The sequence below is a fragment of the Oncorhynchus mykiss genome, chromosome 3, assembly GCF_057628025.1.
Source record: "Oncorhynchus mykiss isolate SJ-2025 chromosome 3, ASM5762802v1, whole genome shotgun sequence".
Classification (NCBI taxonomy): domain Eukaryota; kingdom Metazoa; phylum Chordata; class Actinopteri; order Salmoniformes; family Salmonidae; genus Oncorhynchus; species Oncorhynchus mykiss.
In genome coordinates, this window is record NC_143024.1 from 92,050,247 (window position 1) to 92,065,381 (window position 15,135).

At 39.8% G+C, this 15,135-nt stretch overlaps 1 protein-coding gene across 2 annotated transcripts in view; it reads right to left on the reverse strand.

Moving 5' to 3' along the window:
* Positions 1-5,892: 5,892 nt before the first annotated feature.
* Positions 5,893-15,135, reverse strand: part of LOC110520643 (interferon-induced GTP-binding protein Mx) — a 64,695-nt gene continuing 55,452 nt past the window's right edge. For both annotated transcript variants that reach the window (XM_090230465.1, XM_090230464.1), the window contains exons 7-15: positions 14,917-15,115; positions 14,391-14,469; positions 14,154-14,276; positions 11,794-11,926; positions 11,447-11,605; positions 8,704-8,780; positions 8,151-8,369; positions 7,156-7,381; positions 5,893-6,117 (exon numbers count right to left, since the gene is read on the reverse strand). In XM_090230465.1, the coding sequence (XP_090086591.1) occupies positions 7,160-7,381; positions 8,151-8,369; positions 8,704-8,780; positions 11,447-11,605; positions 11,794-11,926; positions 14,154-14,276; positions 14,391-14,469; positions 14,917-15,115 (1,211 nt within the window). In that variant the 3' untranslated portion in view covers positions 5,893-6,117; positions 7,156-7,159. The remainder of the gene's footprint in view (positions 6,118-7,155; positions 7,382-8,150; positions 8,370-8,703; positions 8,781-11,446; positions 11,606-11,793; positions 11,927-14,153; positions 14,277-14,390; positions 14,470-14,916; positions 15,116-15,135) is intronic.

Here is a 15,135-nt window from a genome sequence, read left to right on the forward strand (position 1 = left end):
TCTAAAGGACTGAAATGGAATTTTTCGAGTTTTTGTCTGGACGAAGTACCTGCGCCTCATGAAAATGGATTACTGGGCTGAACATGCTAACAACATGTGGCTATTTGGACATAAATGATGGAACTTTATGGAACAAATCAGTAATTTATTCTAGAACTGGGATTCCTGGGAGTGCCTTCTGATGAAGATCATCAAAGGTAAGTGAATATTTATGGTGTTGTTTCTAACTTTGTTGACTCCAAAATGGCGGATATTCCTCTGGCTGTTTTGGGCTCTCAGCGCCGTTCTCAGATTATGCTTTATCCGTAAAGTTTTTTAAAAATCTGACACAGCGGTTGCATTAAGGGTCACATGATTTCCTAGAAAGTTAAATGAAACCAATGTTGTTTCTCAAAGTGCATACTAACACAGATCGACACAAAAACAGATGAAATCCCACTGTGGATGTAATTTACTTTAAAATGGGGAAATGTTTACACTGCACAGCCTAACCTATGGATATTGTGTCCCCATGAAAGGGGATATCTCCTCAGTGACATTCACAGGACACAACTGTGTAGAGTTTACACAAATTCTAACGTTTTAGCTGCAGGACTTTGTGAGAAATCAGTTCACTACACAGCCTATTGTGCATATTAAACATACAGATTGGACTGTACAGTCTAAACTAGAGATTGTGCTCCCATGAAATGGGTATCAGCCTACTCAGTGACACTCACAGAACTATGTACAGTTTACACACATATTAGCATCTTAGCTCCTATTGTGCCCCTCCGCACACTTCACTTCCCTTCATTAAATGGGGCTCTGTTGTTTCATCGCCCCCGAATGAAAAGCCCTATACATATTGACCAACTACAGTTTGGTATTTCTAATGTTCCTGTTCCTGTTGAGGTCCTGACAGGGACTTGAATGATATGAGTGACATTCTAAAGAGATGGATGATGTACTTTGTTTTAAAAGCTGCTTTTTGGTATGAATCATCTGAGGCCACTTACAACCTACTTAAAATGTGTGATATTTCCACTCCATTTCATCACCTGCTCATCCGGGAGGACTTTGTCCTGACTTCAGCACACTGCTTAAGGAAGTGAGTCTTTCTTTGTCATAGACAACAAATGAATCCAGATGCTGTTTGTTTTGTTGCATCTTGTTAGGCCTCTTGAGGAATTTAAATCTGCGTATTCCTTTAAAGCTCAGTTGTCCTGAGTCTGCACAACTCTGTCAGGACCTAGGATCAAGAGAGACACTCAAGTGTTTTAGTACTATATCTCTTGACACAATGATGAAAATAATCATGGCCTCTAAACCTTCAAGCTGCATACAGGACCCTATTCCAACTAAACTACTGAAAAAGCTGCTTCCTGTGCTTGGCCCTCCTATGTTGAACATAATAAACGGCTCTCTATCCACCGGATGTGTACCAAACTCACTAAAAGTGGCAGTAATAAAGCCTCTCTTGAAAAAGCCAAACCTTGACCCAGAAAATATAAAAAACTATCGGCCTATATCGAATCTTCCATTCCTCTCTAAAAGTTTAGAAAAGGCTGTTGCGCAGCAACTCACTGCCTTCCTGAAGACAAACAATGTATACGAAATGCTTCAGTCTCATTTTAGACCCCATCATAGCACTGAGACTGTACATGTGAAGGTGGTAAATTACCTTTTAATGGCATCAGACCGAGGCTCTGCATCTGTCCTCGTGCTCCTAGACTTTAGTGCTGCTTTTGATACCATCGATCACCACATTCTTTTGGAGAGATTGGAAACCCAAATTGGTCTACACGGACAAGTTCTGGCCTGGTTTAGATCTTATCTGTCAGAAAGATATCAGTTTGTCTCTGTGAATGGTTTGTCCTCTGACAAATCAACTGTAAATTTCGGTGTTCCTCAAGGTTCCGTTTTAGGACCACTATTATTTTCACTATATATTTTACCTCTTGGGGATGTCATTCGAAAACATAATGTTAACTTTCACTGCTATGCGGATGACACACAGCTGTACATTTCAATGAAACATGGTGAAGCCCCAAAATTGCCCTCGCTAGAAGCATGTGTTTTAGACATAAGGAAGTGGATGGCTGCAAATGTTCTACTTTTAAACTCGGACAAAACAGAGATGCTTGTTCTAGGTCCCAAGAAACAAAGAGATCTTCTGTTGAATCTGACAATTAATCTTAATGGTTGTACAGTTGTCTCAACTAAAACTGTGAAGGACCTCGGCGTTACTCTGCATAAATAAATAAATAAATAAACTTCAGTTAGTGCTAAATACGGCTGCTAGAATCCTGACTAGAACCCAAAAATGTGATCATATTACTCCAGTGCTAGCCTCTCTACACTGGCTTCCTGTCAAAGCAAGGGCTGATTTCAAGGATTTACTGCTAACCTACAAAGCATTACATGGGCTTGCGCCTACCTATCTCTCTGATTTGGTCCTGCCGTACATACCTACACGTACGCTACGGTCACAAGACGCAGGCCTCCTAATTGTCCCTAGAATTTCTAAGCAAACAGCTGGAAGCAGGGCTTTCTCCTATAGAGCTCCATTTGTATGGAACGGTCTGCATACCCATGTCAGAGACGCAAACTCGGTCTCAACCTTTAAGTCTTTACTGAAGACTCATCTCTTCAGTGAGTCATATGATTGAGTGTAGTCTGGCCCAGGAGTGGGAAGGTGAACGGAAAGGCTCTGGAGCAACGAACCGCCCTTGCTGTCTCTGCCTGGCCGGTTCCCCTCTTTCCACTGGGATTCTCTGCCTCTAACCCCATTACAGGGGCTGAGTCACTGGCTTACTGGGGCTCTCTCATACCGTCCCTGGAAGGGGTGCGTCACCTGAGTGGGTTGATTCACTGATGTGGTCATCCTGTCTGGGTTGGCGCCCCCCCCTTGAGTTGTGCCGTGGCGGAGATCTTTGTGGGCTATACTCGGCCTTGTCTCTGGATGGTAAGTTGGTGGTTGAAGATATCCCTCTAGTGGTGTGGGGGCTGTTCTTTGGCAAAGTGGGTGGGGTTATATCCTTCCTGTTTGGCCCTGTCTGGGGGTGTCCTCAGATGGGGCCACAGTGTCTCCTGACCCCTCCTGTCTAAGCCTCCAGTATTTATGCTGCAGTAGTTTATGTGTCGGGGGGCTAGGGTCAGTTTGTTATATCTGGAGTACTTCTCCTGTCCTATTCGGTGTCCTGTGTGAATTTAAGTGTGCTCTCTCTAATTCTCTCTTTCTGTCTTTCTTTCTCTCTCTCGGAGGACCTGAGCCCTAGGACCATGCCCCAGGACTACCTGACATGATGACTCCTTGCTGTCCCCAGTCCACCTGGCCGTGCTGCTGCTCCAGTTTCAATTGTTCTGCCTTATTATTATTCGACCATGCTGGTCATTTATGAACATTTGAACATCTTGGCCATGTTCTGTTATAATCTCCACCCCACATAGCCCGGTTCCTCTCTAGGTTTCTTACTATTTTTTGGCCTTTCTAGGGAGTTTTTCCTAGCCACCGTGCTTCTACACCTATTTCATTCTATGTCTTGCGACCCGTTTTGATTTTCTGTTAGTGCTTATCCTTTAACGGTGGTGCTTGGAGCCCACGACTTAAAGAAGTGGAAGAAGAGTTGTCAGAAAGTTCAGGTGTCCCATTACCTTCGGCATCCATTACATGAGAATACAACGCAGATCAGTTATGACTGCTACTCATGCTACTGAAGGTAATCTTCAAGACACCCCTAACGTCTCCTTTCTACAGTATGTAGTGCTCATTTATGTATGAACTTTAATTGAATGCAGGGCCTTATAAGAAATGCATTCAATTGATACTGATTATCTTCACTGACATGAATATTTATACAGTTTTATTCAAGGTTTATTCTGAATTATACAAATAGAATATAATAATTTAATCTAATTTTATTTTATTTTTTTTCCTCTTATAGTTAAGGACCACAGCTCGTCTAACCGAGACTTTGGACTCCCAAAGGAGGATGAACATATCCCAGCATCCCCCAAATGCTCCGTAGCTGGTTGGGGCAAGACTAACTCGAACAACAACCAGGGTTCTGGCGTTTTGATGGAAGTGGCGGTGACGTTGGAGGATGTCTCTGAATGCAAGAAAGTGTGGGAGAATTACTTTGACAAAAAACAAATGATGTGACATTACCATGACAATGAAGTGTTCTCATTTAAACCTGTATATTAATTTGTTTTAATGTTAGGCCAATATCTGATAGTACAAAATTAAATAAGAAACAAAAACAATAAAAGAATCATAAATATCCATAATATGAAATAATAACATGACTACACAGATACAGGATCATAAATATAACAAATATGGTGAAAATAATGATTAGATTAATATGAAGAAACAACAAGAACAACCTAAGGAAAGGAAAGTTAGATCCAGCATTAACATGGAGGACAAACCTCATCCAAATCCTCTGCCCTTTCACACAATCTCCTCTATTACATAGAGTAGGATACACAACTGAGACTCAACTCATTCACTCAATTAAACTCTGCTCCTCCACCGCACTTACTTAACTCAACCACCAGAGGGCAACACAACCACATTGCATTTCTATACTACCATACTTGTGGGAGTGGGTATAGTGGGTACGCGCACCACTCACACAGGATGGCTAATCTTGAATGTTTGAAGTGTACATGAGTGTTTGAAGTGTACCTTTGTCCTCAAAGTCCATATTTGTTCTATCAGAGTGGTGGCTAGTGACAGAGACACCATAACACTGATTATTAGGAACACGGGGAGACGTTTATCTGCTTCCCAAATGGCTTCCTTTTTCCTTCTACAGGCATTCTTTATATACTGGCCGTGGCAATGTTCCGGAACGATATGGTTATAATGGAGCTGATAGTGACAACAAACCCCACATTCCATGTGACAACATTCTTATCAAAACATCATGATATGTAAATAATGTTACCTAAAAAAAATCTAATTAAAAAAGTTTTTTTTTTTTCAGCAAAATAACAGTTAAATTTGCTTTGTTCTGTAAAACTAAAATATAAAATGTTTCCTTAAATAAAGTACCACATGGGTACTAAAAAGCTGATTTACTATCATTTGATTGTAGTACCATTTAGATTTAAGAATTTTTAAATCTAACTGCCTGTAGCTCAGAACCTGTAGCAAGGATATCCATATTGATACCATTTGAAAGGAAACATTTTTGAAGTTTGTGGAAATGTGAAATTAATGTAATAGAATATAACACATTAGATCTGGTAAAAGATAATACAAACAAAAAAAACATGTTTTCAAATTATAATTTTTTTCATCATCTCAGAAAGGCCATAAAATGATATGAGTCTAGGCGCAATTTAGATTTGCGCCACCAGATGGCAGCGGTATGTGTGCAAATGTTCAAGTACGTATGTATAGAGAACATACAAAAATGATATTACAGACTACAAGGAACGTCATACATGCCCTTTCCCACCTGGAAAAAAGGAACACTTATGTGAGAATGCTATTCATTGACTACAGCTCAGCGTTCAACACCATAGTACCCTCAAAGCTCATCACTAAGCTAAGGATCCTGGGACTAAACACCTCCCTCTGCAACTGGATCCTGGACTTCCTGACGGGCCGCCCTCAGGTGGTAAGGGTAGGTAACAACACAACCGCCACGCTGATCCTCAACACGTTTAATAAAACAGCCGTCAAGTTATTATAATGCCATTATACAATTATTCTCAACATTGATCTGCTCTGACCAATCAGAAAATGGATACAACATTCATTTAATTTGTCACTTTATATAATGTTATCAACCATCTTCACATATTTCCTCAGGACATTTTGAGATGAAAACATAAAACACAATGCAGATATGTGATGATACAACTGTCACATCATTTCTTTTAAACACATTTTTGATCAAATGTAGAGATGCCCAACATTTAAAATGTAGAGATGCCCAACATATAAAATATAATATAATAATTATTATATAAGCAATAATTATATAATTATTGCTTTGTTGGCACCATCTCAGAATTTCTGCAATGACAAATTGTCAACCACAGTCTACTAATCTTGTCATTGGCCAGTCCAAGGTGATCCGCTTGTCATTGGCCAGTCAAAGACGATCCACTTGGTCCCTGTTGGGGAATAATCAGAATTAGTTGGTAACATAGGTAAGATGTTTTATATTCATCATATGTTTGTAAGTTTCTTCTCATCAGAATGTTTATTTTTGTATAATACTGTGGCCGGGTTGCAGTTATCTGTTCTCTGTCAAGGCTAAGTTGCTTGGGCCGCAGAGAGGGGAGAGGTCAAGCGTGTATCTCTTGGCTCCACAATGTCTGTGTGCCAGTCAATGTGTCTCTGTGATCTTGTCAAGATAGGATGGATTTGATATATGCCTGTTGATATGGAGGATTTGTTTATGGTTCTGAGTTTGAGAAAATAACATAGTTTAGGAGACAAAGCTGAACGCTAAATTATGCCGATGCTGTCTGGCTATGTGTGTCTTTGCTATAAAGGATCTCATTTGCAATGTGTAAGGGACTCTCAGAGAATTAATTTATAGACACTGAATTGATCTGAGAGTCACAGGGTTGTGATGGAGCTCATATAATTAAAGATGGACTTTGTGATAACTAACTCTGACTTGTGTGTGGTTTGCTCTCATGATTTGGTAAATAGAGGAAATTTCCACGACAGTCCCACAACCTTTTACATTTCACTGGGGTCGTCTGTACAGCATCTCACTGATCTTAGCCATTCTTATACATTTGCTGAAGACAAATATACAAAATACATCTTATTTTACTGCTTATTTAAAATAAATAGCATTTAGCCGAAAGTGACCTTTCCAACAATCTGGTTATACTTCTATTAATCGGTTTCATTTTCAAGATCTCTGAATATTGTAACTGACAAGACATCACCTTCTCAGAGGATGCTGATTTTGTAACTGACAAGACATCACCTTCTCAGAGGATGCTGATTTTGTAACTGACAAGACATCACCTACTCAGAGGCTGCTGATTTTGTAACTGACAAGACATCACCTTCTCAGAGGCTGCTGATTTTGTAACTGACAAGACATCACCTTCTCAGAGGCTGCTGATTTTGTAACTGACAAGACATCACCTACTCAGAGGCTGCTGATTTTGTAACTGAAAAGACATCACCTTCTCAGAGGCTGCTGATTTTGTCATTGGCCAGTATAAGGCGATCCGCTTGGGCCTGCAACTTTGCACGATACTGTCCGATCTCTGAATCCTCCTGTAGGATGTTATCAGTGTCGTCTCTGTGTAACAGATCCAGCATTTCACTGCACACAATCTTGGCTGACTGCTTCAGGATGAAGTAACGGATCAGCATGGGTACCTGGTCAGCCAGTCTTTGCACCACAATCTGCGAGAGAGGTGAGGTGGGATGGAGAGTGAGGGCTAGAAGTGATGAGATGGCCACAAGGCAACCAAATGATTACCAAATGACAACAAAGACTCAGCAAGGTGAACATATAGACCTCAGAGTTGGATTGGTCTGCAAAATGCAATATACCATAATGCAACCCTGCCACAACAATGTATGTTTGAAACAATTGTCTTAAAAAATTAGAGATCTGATCATCCCATTGCTGATGTCATGGATTCATTGTACAGACTGGAGCAGAGCTATATAATGTACACTACCGTTCAAAAGATTGGGGCCACTTAGAAATGTCCTTGTTTTTGACATTTTTTTGTCCATTAAAATATCAAGTTGATCAGAAATACAGTGTAGACATTGTTAATGTTGTAAATGACTATTGTAGCTGGAAATATCTACAGAGGTGTACAGAGGCCCATTATCAGAAACCATCACTCCTGTGTTCAAATGGCACGTTCTGTTAGCTAATCAAAGTTTATCATTTTAACAGGCTAATTGATCATTAGAAAACCCTTTTGCAACGATGTTAGCACAGCTGAAAACTGTTGTCCTGATTAAAGAAGCAATAAAACCGGCCTTCTTTAGACTAGTTGAGTATCTGGAGCTTCAGCATTTGTGATGAGAAAGTGTGAGTTTGTCGATAAGCAAGCTACATAACATGCCAGTTTTATGTTAGCTGCACGTTTAGTAAATTATATTTTATTTCTGGAACAGTCTATACATACTGCACAGTAGATGTGTTGCATTGTACCTCATAGTATGCCTTGAGCAGCCCAGGGTACTTGCTCCTGGTGTCTTGCTCTTTGTCTTCTGCTATTTCCCCCTCCTCTAGAATATGTGATTTCGCCTCTAGCATAACTTTGTTGAAGATTTCATCCTGTGTGTAGACCTGCATCTCCATCTCAAACTGCTCCACGATCCTCTCCTTCACAATGTTTGACTGCTTTTCCTGGATTGTTTCAATGTTTTTCTGAGTTCAAACAAAGATGAAGATTCCATGAGAACATAAAGAATCGTGGATGCAGGGAGGCAGTGAAATATTGTTACTGTTTCAGAACAAGGTTCAGTTCGACATGATCTAAGTGTCTGTTTAACAGTTCAAGCTACAATCCAGCATGGGACAACATGTCAATTGTAATTCTTTATAAACGTATATTGTGATTTTTAAGTGCTGCTTTGCCTCATGTTTCTCTCTCTTCCTGCTAGTGCCACTAACTAAGAATTTAATTTCAGCCTAAAATCACAAAACAGAGAATTGTATGATTATCATGTCAGAGCGCTTAACAGTTTACAATATTCATTACCTTTGAGACCAGATGAAGATAAGGATAATTCTTAAAGCTCTCGCTGGACAAATGATCAAATTGCTTTTGCACCATGTCTGAAAAACCAAAACAAATGTATTTGGCAAAGAGATGTTAAAAGAGACAAATGTATTTGGTAAATATATTCCACAAAATGTTTTTATTTAAAGGGATAGTTCAGCCAAATTACAAGTCAATAATCCCAATATTATAATTTGTTTGTGCTTCATGTCCAAACAATCATTGAGTAACTTCATTGAGCTGCACAATCAATTTGAGATACACTACGATCATTTGGACATGAAGAGTGAAAAATGGAAACAGGTAGATTAAACCAAAGCATGGATTGATGTCACACCTTGTCCATAGACTGCTTCCAGGGTAAGGAAACCAATATGTCATTTTGTCATTTGAGTGAACAATCCCTTCAACATGTCCTATTTAGTCAATTAAAGTTCAAATGTCACGTGCAAAAGTACAATGAAATGCCGTTCTTGCAAACTCTAAACCCAACAATAAAGTCCTAAAAATTACATCAAGTAGGACAAAAACACTAGAGAAATAAGAACACAAGTAAGTATATATAGGGACAGTTCCAGGGTCAGTAGCTATATACAGGGTCAGTTCCAGGGTCAGTAGCTATATACACGGACAGTCCCTGGGTCAGTAGTTATATATAGGGACAGTTCCAGGGTCAGTAGCTATATACAGGGTCAGTAGCTATATACATGGACAGTTCCAGGGTCAGTACTTATATACAGGGACAGTTCCAGGGTCAGTACTTATATATAGGGACAGTTCCAGGGTCAGTAGCTATATACATGGACAGTTCCAGGGTCAGTTCCAGGGACAGTTCCAGGGTCAGTAGTTATATACAGGGACAGTTCCAGGGTCAGTAGTTATATACAGGGACAGTTCCAGGGTCAGTAGTTATATACATGGACAGTTCCAGGGTCAGTAGTTATATACATGGACAGTTCCAGGGTCAGTACTTATATATAGGGACAGTTCCAGGGTCAGTAGTTATATACATGGACAGTTCCAGGGTCAGTAGTTATATACATGGACAGTTCCAGGGTCAGTAGTTATATACATGGACAGTTCCAGGGTCAGTACTTATATATAGGGACAGTTCCAGGGTCAGTAGTTATATACATGGACAGTTCCAGGGTCAGTAGTTATATACATGGACAGTTCCAGGGTCAGTAGTTATATACATGGACAGTTCCAGGGTCAGTACTTATATATAGGGACAGTTCCAGGGTCAGTAGTTATATACATGGACAGTTCCAGGGTCAGTAGTTATATACATGGACAGTTCCAGGGTCAGTAGTTATATACATGGACAGTTCCAGGGTCAGTACTTATATATAGGGACAGTTCCAGGGTCAGTAGTTATATACATGGACAGTTCCAGGGTCAGTAGCTATATACAGGGACAGTTCCAGGGTCAGTAGTTATATACAGGGACAGTTCCAGGGACAGTTCCACGGACAGTAGTTATATACATGGACAGTTCCAGGGTCAGTTCCACGGACAGTTCCAGGAACAGTTCCAGGGTCAGTAGCTATATACAGGGAGAGTTTCAGGGTCAGTAGTTATATACATGGACAGTTCCAGGGTCAGTTCCAGTACCATATGTACAATGTGAAGGGATACTGAATTGGTATGGTTAGATACTGTATGTAAGTTGACTAGGCATCAGGGTATATGATAAACAGAGTATCATCTGTTTGTGTGTGTTTATAGTCACTATACATGTGTGTAGATGTTACGTGGTTGAGAAAATGAAGTGTGTGTGTGTGTGCGAGCGTGTGTGTGCGTGTGCGTGTGTGTGTGTGTGTGTGTGTGTTGGCGTGACAGCGTGCATAGAGATGGTGCAAAGATACAAATAAATAAAGGAGTCGACTCAGATAGTCCGGTAGCCATTTTGTTTGCTAGTTAGCAGTCTCATGGCTTGGGGATAGAAGATGTTCTGGAGCCTGTTCAGGAACCGTTTGTCGTGCAGAAGCAGAGAGAACAGTCTATGGCTTGGGTGGCTGTGGTCTTTAACAATTTTCCGGGCTGCAGCTGGTCAAGATGCTCTCAATGGTGCAGCTGTATAACTTTGTTGAGGATTTGAGGGCCCATGACCAAGCTTTTCAACCTCCTGGGGGGGTGCTGTCTCGCCATCCTCATTACTGTGGGCATGTGTGGACCACTTTAACTCATTAGCCTTTTGGACACGGAGGAACTTAATGCTCTCGACGTGCTTCACTTCAGCCCTGATGGTGTGGTTGGGGGTGTGATTCACCAATACCTGCTTTCTTGGGTGTTAATGCTTAATATAATAGGCATGTTTGTCTTGTCAGAAGTACCATAAGAGACCCATGAATGATGTACAATAAAGGGGCTTTTGGAAGAACACATCGACCCTAGGGCTGAAACGTGTACTCTAATAAACAGGAAGCAAGTACAGGGGGTGAATTTAATGAATAAACGAACATGGAACAAAACAAGACACATGAGTAGAGTACAGACATGAAACACAGAACAGAAACAATAACGCATGAGGAAAGAACCAAAGGGAGTGACAGAAATAGGGGAGGTAATCAGGAAGGTGATGGAGTCCAGGTGAGTTTCATGAGGTGCAGGTCCGCGTAATGATGGTGACAGGTGTGCGTAATAATGAATAAACTGGTGACAACAAGTGCCAGAGGGGGAAGAGATGGAGTAGACATGACCATGGGTTTTGGTCACTTACCTCTGATTTTCTGTAGTGTCGACATAGCTGGTCTCTTAAGTTCAGCCACTAGTTTCTGAACAACATGTTGAAATACCCTGTAGTTACTGAATCCTGGCAGCTCACTTCCCCTGTGCTCCTGATCATATTCATCCACCACTTGTTGCACTACTTTGTGGTCTAAATTCAGGAAAACAATGTTAATCATTTATTGGAAATTATAATCACTGTTGATTGAAATAGCTATTAGTAGTGTAATAATTATATCAGTAAATATTATGGATATTCATTGGTTATATACATAAATATTCATTGGTTATACATGGTATTGAGATGAGCAAAACTTGGGCTATTCAAATTGTACCTACAGTTTGATTTGTCATTTTCCAAACATTTCATCCACTGTGTAAATTCCTTTCGCATGAGAACAAACAGATTCTCTTCAACGATAATATCCCCTTTGGACAGTTGGGTAATCTGCTCATTGAAATCTGTTATGACCTGAAGAAGGAAACATTACAAATAAAAACCTGTTAAAATGTTAAATATTTAGGTATTTTAGATTAATGTTTAATAAAATGTCTCCACAAGACCCATCCAACCTTACGTCTTCTACAGATATTAAAACTTCTTACGTCTTCTACAGATATTAAAACTCCTTACGTCTTCTACAGATATTAAAACTCCTTACGTCTTCTACAGATATTAAAACTCCTTACATCTTCTACAGATATTAAAACTCCTTCCGTCTTCTACAGATATTAAAACTCCTTACATCTTCTACAGATATTAAAACTCCTTACGTCTTCTACAGATATTAAAACTCCTTACGTCTTCTACAGATATTAAAACTTCTTACGGCTGCGATCCCGTTAACGGCATCGATATGACAACAGCCAGTGAAAGTGCAGGGCACCAAATTCAAAACAACAGAAATCTCATAATTGAAATTCCTCAAACATACCAGTATTTCACACCAATTTAAAGATACCCTTCTTGTTAATCCCACCACAGTGTCCGATTTCAAATAGGCTTTACAGAAATGCACCACAAACGATTATGTTTGGTGAGGGCCTATTCACAGAAAAACACAGCCATTTTTTCAGCCAAAGAGAGGAGTCACAAAAAGCAGCAATAGAGATAAAGTAATCACTAACCTTTGATGATCTTCATGAGATGACACTCATAGGACTTCATGTTATACAATATGTATGTTTTGTTCGATAAAGTTCATATTTATATCAAAAAATCTCAGTATACATTGGTGCGTTATGTTCAGAAGTTCCAAAAACATCCAGTGATTTTGTAGAGAGCCACATCAATTTACAGAAAAACTCATCATAAATGTTGATGAAAATACAAGAATTATACATGGAACTTTAGATAAACTTCTCCTTAATGCAACCGCTGTGTCAGATTTCAAAAAAACTTTAACAAAAAAGCAAACCATGCAATAGTACAGCGCTCAGCGCCCAAACAAGCCATACAGATATTCACCATGTTGTGGAGTCAACAGAAGTCAGAAATAGCATTATAAATATTAACTTACCCTTGATGATCTTCATCAGAATGCACTCCCAGGAATCCCAGTTCCACAATAAATGTTTGTTTTGTTCGATAATGTCCATCATTTATGTCAAAATATCTCTTTTTGTTAGCGCGTTTGGTAAACAAATCAAAATTCATGACGCTCGTTCACTAAGAGCAGACAAAAAGTCAAAAAGTTCCGTTATAGTCCGTAGAAACATGCCAAACGATGTATAGAATCAATCTTTAGGATGTTTTTTTACATATATTTTCAATAATGTTCCAACCGGAGAATTCCTTTCTCAGTAGAAATGCAATTGAACAGAGCTCGCTATCACGTGAACGCGCGACACTGAGCTCGTGGCTCTCCGGCAGACCTCTGACCCATTCCACTCTCATTCGCCACCACCTCACAGTAGAAGCATCAAACACGGTTCTAAAGACTGTTGACATCTAGTGGAAGCCTTAGTGCAAGATGACCAATATCCCACTCTATCTTCAATAGGGAATGAGTTGAAAAACTACAAACCTCAGATTTCCAACATCCTGGTTGGATTTTTTCCCGGGTTTTCGCCTGCCATATGAGTTCTGTTATACTCACATACATCATTCAAACAGTTTTCAAACCTTCAGAGTGTTATATATTCAAATATACTAATCATATGTATATCTTAGCTTCTGGGACTGCGTAGCAGGGAGTTTACTCTGGGCTCCTTATTCATCCAAGCTACTCAATACTGCCCCCAGACATAAGAAGTTTAAACAAGAACTGTCTTACAGTGGCTTGTCCAAGTGTTTTTGTAAAATCAGCTGTCAAGTTAAAGTATTGTTTAACCTGGTGACAAACATAATCAGGGGAAATTAAGGAAGGAGAGTGGAGGAAGTGGGAGAGGAGAACATTTAAATGCTGTTTTATTTATCTTTCTGGACAGTACGTTTACTCTTACACCTGTGTTGCAAATCTGACCAATCCAAATGGCAGAGGATGTGCAACAGAACTGATGCTTTTACACCAAGTACCATTGCCCAAATTCTCTATGGGACATTCTACTGACAATTTACCAAAACAATGACATTAACACACCTGGACTACTGTGCAACAGTATTGCTTCCAACCCTAAATCATACGTTTTTATAGAAATGTTGTACAAAAGAAGAAGTTTACGAAGCTAAAAGACAGAAAGGTGAAAGATGTACTCACCTGAATGAGGTACTTCCTCTTCTCTTCAGGTTCAAGGGGAGGCCCGCCCTCTAATTTACTCAACGAATTCTTTACCTCCCCCAGCTGCTCCTTTATCTTCTCTGACATCTGGGGCAGATATGTCTGACCAGGAGCAAACATACAAGTTAACTATTAATAGGTACCAGACCACATGTTTTCCAGTGTGCACTGGGTGTAGGGGGAACAGATAACTGTAGGGTATGTGGTTGGACTAACCTTGATCTGTTTGACCAGGGCATTGGTGAGCTTTTTGGCTAGGCACTTGGTGGTTGCCTTCTCCTCACGCACGAGGGATCTATACATTGCAAGGGAGAGAAATATAACAAACACAGTATTTCATCCCAACAATTGGCCATAACCTGGTATGGTAAAACCTTTGGCCTACAATGGTCACGCCCCCACAGATATCTAATTAACATAATACATACCAAAAAATAAGTCCATCTGTTTCAGCTAGAGATATGTGCTAAGCTAACGTATGGAACTGTTTTATGATCATACCAAGGATCATTTAGCCATTTGATTTTGAATGTTAAAAAGTACAATTTGCAGAAATGTAAGAGAAGGGAGGGACTCTCATTCATCAACACTATATGGAACTACTCTCAAAGGATATCTGGAAAAATATTATTTTTCATAAAATCCTGAAATCCACAGTTTGGGGCCCTGAACATTTTCAGATGTAAAGCCATCAAAAACAAAGATGCAAGTTTACTTAACACATGGCAAGAACACATTTTACCTGAAGTGCTCGTGATTTTGGAAGAATTCCAACTCCTCCTCAATCGCACGGGTTATTGACATGTTTTCATCAATTTGCTTTTGACCACGACATTTCACAATGACATAGCCCATACGGAGAAAGATGACTCTATTGTGGACAATTTCCAACACATTATTCTCTGCTCCCGGGTCTATCAGGTCTGGCTTTGTCAGAATGGCTTGAAGACAAATTAAAAAG